Source organism: Macrobrachium nipponense, chromosome 16 (assembly GCF_015104395.2).
Source record: "Macrobrachium nipponense isolate FS-2020 chromosome 16, ASM1510439v2, whole genome shotgun sequence".
In the NCBI taxonomy this organism is placed as follows: Eukaryota; Metazoa; Arthropoda; class Malacostraca; order Decapoda; family Palaemonidae; genus Macrobrachium; species Macrobrachium nipponense.
The window spans coordinates 75134689-75139592 of NC_087209.1; the positions used below are offsets into that span (position 1 = coordinate 75134689).

Sequence of the window (4904 nt, forward strand, 5' to 3'; positions counted from 1 at the left end):
GTGTTTGTTGAAGGGACAACTGCTGTTGATTGGTTGCAAAACCGCTCCAATATGCATGTCTGCTCACGTGTTTTGCAATAAAGCCATTTTTTTCGAAGGAGCAACTGCAGTGTTATTCCGCTTGTAACTAAATCAACCACTCCAGTTACAGGCGGACAAACTCAGTAATGCATAAATATTCATGTTTACACCTGTTCCTAAAAGGGAGTTGTCTCTTGGGCAAGCAAAGCGCATGTGAGAGGAATACTGCTTGGGTATGAAAAAACCTGTACTATATATTCAGAAAGCCTCAGGTGGCCCCGATTTGCCTTAGCTCGATGGAGAAATTATACGCATGTTCAGACATCCATATCGTATTTATTTTTTGTCTTCTTTTCTGTATAGCTGGCAAAGTTCAAGTAGCAATGAGGCGTCTCCTGTTCGTTACGAAACTCAAGAAACATCCTTGGTCTCTGCCAAGTAAAAAAAAAAAAAAAAAAAAAAAAAAAAAAAAAAAAAAAACACCGCTAAAAACATAATCAGAAAAACAATGGTCTAGTCGTCGTGTGTAACCATAGCTGTTGTTTAGCCAGTTCACAAAAATAACTAAGATAAGGTAAATAAGAAAATATACATCGAAACTAAATACCTCCAGTAGTACGGCTGCACTTGAAACCTGGGCTAAAGTAGTGATAGTAATAAATACCAAATACAGTTGTTGATGCAACGTTTCAATATTCGTAGGGAAAGATTGTTGGCGGAGATATGGAATATATAATATATATATATATATATATATATATATATATATATATATATATATATATAATATATTTATATATATATATATATATATATATATATATATATATATATATATATATATATACCTATGCTTCTGTACAGCCTCTGACGACCCTTGCTAGAAGGCACGCTTAAGCATGCTGTCCTTTATTTATTTATTAATTGTTTTATTAACCGATTATTTATGCACTAGAGTATATATATATATATATATATATATATATATATATATATATATATATATATATATTATGTGTATGTGTGTCTCTTTGTGTGTGTCTGTGTGCTAGCTCTTTCCACAAGACTATGCGCTTAGCAATTTGGTGATTATTGCTGACATTTATACCGTGATAAAGATATTACTGGTGTTAACGTTTAGAAAGTTCGTAGAATCGACCACCACAGGAACGATTGTAAATCTTGCATCTCTTTATCATTTCTAAGTCGTGCTGACTAAAACAACAGATAACGGATGGCTACTTAATATTGCTGTACATTTATCTGCTTCGGTACGTTTACAAAATGTAGTAAATTAATGTGATTGAACTGATATTGCGGCTGATGTTCAACGAAAACTGAGTACATTGTTACGCTACATAAAATCAAATGCTTTATCGATTCATTTATATTTCTTAATTGGGAATGTGAAAATGGTGAGGAAGAGAGTTAACTAGTTGATGGATATTATGGTGACGGTGGGAGCTGTTGCAGGTTGTAAGTAGTACTACATTTGATCATTCCTTGACTGCAAGGTATATATACCATACCTTGTTTGACTGAAGCACAAATCAAGATAGATACGAGTTGGAGAGTAAGGGGGCGAGAACATGTCCATAAATGCAGCTAAGATAAGTGAACAGGACAAGATAGAAGAGAGAAGAGCATATAAAGAGAAAGTGGATGGAAAATGGGTTATTGGGGAAGATGAAGAAGCAAACGGGAGGACTGGAAGAGAGAATGAAAACAGAAGACCACATCATGTGCAGGTATCCAAGACAATTGATAGGCTAGTCAAGATGAACTTTTAAAAAAAGGTTACTAATAAAGATAAAGAAATGACCAAACACTTTAGGAAAAATAATATCTTTTTTTTCACCGGGGAAGTAACGAGAGAAAGGTGTAATACAGTGGTAAATGAGTGGCTGATAATAGTTTGCAAGGTATGTCTGAATGTGGGATACATTTAAAAGGAATGAATGAGAGGAGTAACTGTTCTACAGGATAAAGGTAAAAGCAACGGATGCGACTTTAAGTATTCTGATTCAGAAATTAAAACACATAACAAGGACTAATAAGATGGGAAAAGTGCACAGGTTGAGACTAAGAAAGCGGTTGTATACATCAATTTTTTATTATGAAACATTGGATGGGCTTGAAAGTAAAATTAAACAATTGTATGTGCCATACATACAATTGTATGATAGAAAAGCAATGTTAAGGGTGTTAAAATGTATAATTAGTGGACACTTTATGCAAGGACAAAGTTGTGGGATAAGAAAATGAGCCATGAATGGAGTGTGGAAAGGTTGATGTTTATAAAGGATATAATCTTGATTGGGGATGGTGACTAGGCTAGTTAAAGAGTTTGAGTGTTAACAAGCGAAGAAAGTTGGCTATAACTGTCAGTTAGAGTAAAGTTATAAGGGCAAATAGGAACCAGGATGATGGAGCTATGACCGTCGATATAGACACGGAAATTGAAGCAACTGATTCTCACGAGTATTAGGGATTAAATACGACGAATGTCTGTAGGATGAGAGAAGAGGTGAGCACAGAATAAGTGAAAGAAGAACAGTGTAGTAGCGTGTATTTGCAAACTATTAGGTAGAGGCCTGAATTGTCTACGAAAGCCAAAATGGGATTGAAGTATTGTGGAAGCAACACTGGAAATGGCGTGTGGATGTCAAATGCGAACGAAAGAATAAATAAGTTGCAGCTGTTAAGTTGAACTCTTTGAGTAATATATAAGTGGAGTGAGGCGAACTGACAGGATGAGAAATGTGGGGAATAGTATAATAGTATAAGAAGTGAGGAAAAGGTTAGTGTAGGTGAAAGAATGGACCAGAGGATTCTTAGATGGTTCGGTTGTTCGGAAAGAATGGATGAAAAGTGTATAATTCAGAAGTGTCAAGGGGAAGGAAGTGAGAAAGACCTAGCAAGGTCTGGATAGATCGGGCGAATTTTTGTAGAGCCAACCCCTGTCAGGGTATGGTTGTTCTGTAGAGGTAGATTTAGGATCAATTAATAAAACAGAATACCGAACAATAAAAAATGGAGGGCATATATTGCACGATAAATACTTTCGTTGTTATACAGTGGAGTTACTTTCAGAACCTCAATGGTCGTACTTGTACCTTTTAAAAACCTTTGGGTAGTTTTGACGATGGCCTTGTTAGCAAGTCAGAACTCAGAAGTCTCATAAAAAAGCAAGAAGAAGTTTTGTAAACAAAACAAATTTGCCATAGGTATACAACACGCTGACCTAGCAGGTGACTAGTAGTTATATATACTAGTATTCATATTGTTGATTTTGTCTAAATTATGTAATTGTATTGTTTTTATATTCAACAGATAATTTATAGCCCATTATACATTTCATATGAAAATTAAAAACTATGAGATTATCGTAGAACGTTTAGCAATCATAGCCGGGTGAATGCCAGCCTTGTCTTACCTTAGCCCTATTGTAGCACGTCACCTATTCACAGTCCAGTAAATTTACTAACGTTAGATTATGCTAGCAAATACACCCATAGCTAATAGGGTAACTAGTAACTGGAGATGGCTTAAAATACTCACTCCCGAGGCAGGTGTTCCATTCTAGATTTTAGGCAGTGGCTACTTGGGTAAACAACCGAGTGGACTACCTGGGCCAGTCTTGCCCGCTTGTTGAGCCACTCACCTTCCAGAAAAAGTACTTTAACACATCCTGACACCAGAGATGGACACCAGTCATGAGTCATCAGTTGTAGAAGCTACACCTCGAGACCTCTACTTTCCTCTCGAAATGGAATTTTTTTCCAATGTACAGAATAATGTTATAATTTAAGATTAATCAGAGGTTAATGAAAGTCTAGCCATGCGCGGAGCTCCGTGCAAACTTAACTCCATGACACTTTCGAAATTTCTACTTAAAACACCTTTATGTGTAGAAGATTGACTCCATCTCGATGTTTGCTGAGTCACTTGTGTCAATAAATTTTCCATTTCCTGTGCTAAATCCGCATAGACGCTGGGACACTTTCTTCACAATAATTAAACGATGAAAACTCGGTACTTTTCGGGAGGAAGAAGAAGAAGAGTGCGCTAGATAATTTTGAAATTATTAGTTAAACCCCAGTGTAAGGTTATGAATTACATAGATTTATTACATATTAATGATGATTAATTTGAAAATATTTGTTGTTGAAAAAGTAACTAGATTCCTTACACAAATGTCAACGGTTTTGCCATGAGCAATAGCTATGATGATGTTCATGCTTTCTTATTTTTTATCAGTGTTGCCAATTGGTATGTGTTTACCATCCAAACTGGATGTAAGACTTCCACAAAACTGTGGAAATAAATGAAATTAGCTTATCTATTTGTAGTCTATATACATAAATATTGGAGCAATTTTATCATTATTGCATTACTATGACAACTAGAATTCATGGAAACAGCTTGTAAATGCATCGACGTTTGTGTGAATCTCCACTAAATTGGCAACTATGAAATTTTAATATTCCTAGCATGCAAACATTAAAGGTTACATTTGTTTCAGGCATAGGTACAATTATTGAAAATAAAAAAAGTCAAAATAGTAATATAGATTTAAATAAATGAAAAGTGATCAAATAAATACAAAATTTTTGTCATAAACAAATCACTGATCGGTTGTCTGCTCGCTGGTGCTTTTGGCAGGCAGATGTACAGGGTGTCCATAAAGTCCTAATACCATTACAAATATTTATTGCTCAGATACTGTATATAACAGAGTAATGCAGTTTATTGTAGAATGTTCTACATTCAAGTAACATCGAGAGGACTTCATTCTTCAAAAAAATTGCATTACTCTGTTATATGGTTTCTGAGCAATAAATACTTGTAATGGTATATATACTGGGCCTTTTTGGAGACCC

At 35.1% G+C, this 4904-nt stretch overlaps 1 protein-coding gene across 3 annotated transcripts in view; it reads left to right on the plus strand.

The window, feature by feature from the left end:
- The first annotated feature begins 2521 nt into the window (after nucleotides 1-2521).
- LOC135195817 (probable malonyl-CoA-acyl carrier protein transacylase, mitochondrial) overlaps nucleotides 2522-4904 on the plus strand; it is a 91727-nt gene continuing 89344 nt past the window's right edge. For 2 of the 3 annotated variants that reach the window (XM_064222305.1, XM_064222307.1), the window contains exon 1: nucleotides 2522-2548. In XM_064222305.1, the coding sequence (XP_064078375.1) occupies nucleotides 2537-2548 (12 nt within the window). In that variant the 5' untranslated portion in view covers nucleotides 2522-2536. Of the gene's footprint in view, nucleotides 2549-3116; nucleotides 3273-4904 lie in introns of those variants that run through there. The other variant, XM_064222306.1, reaches the window with a different exon arrangement.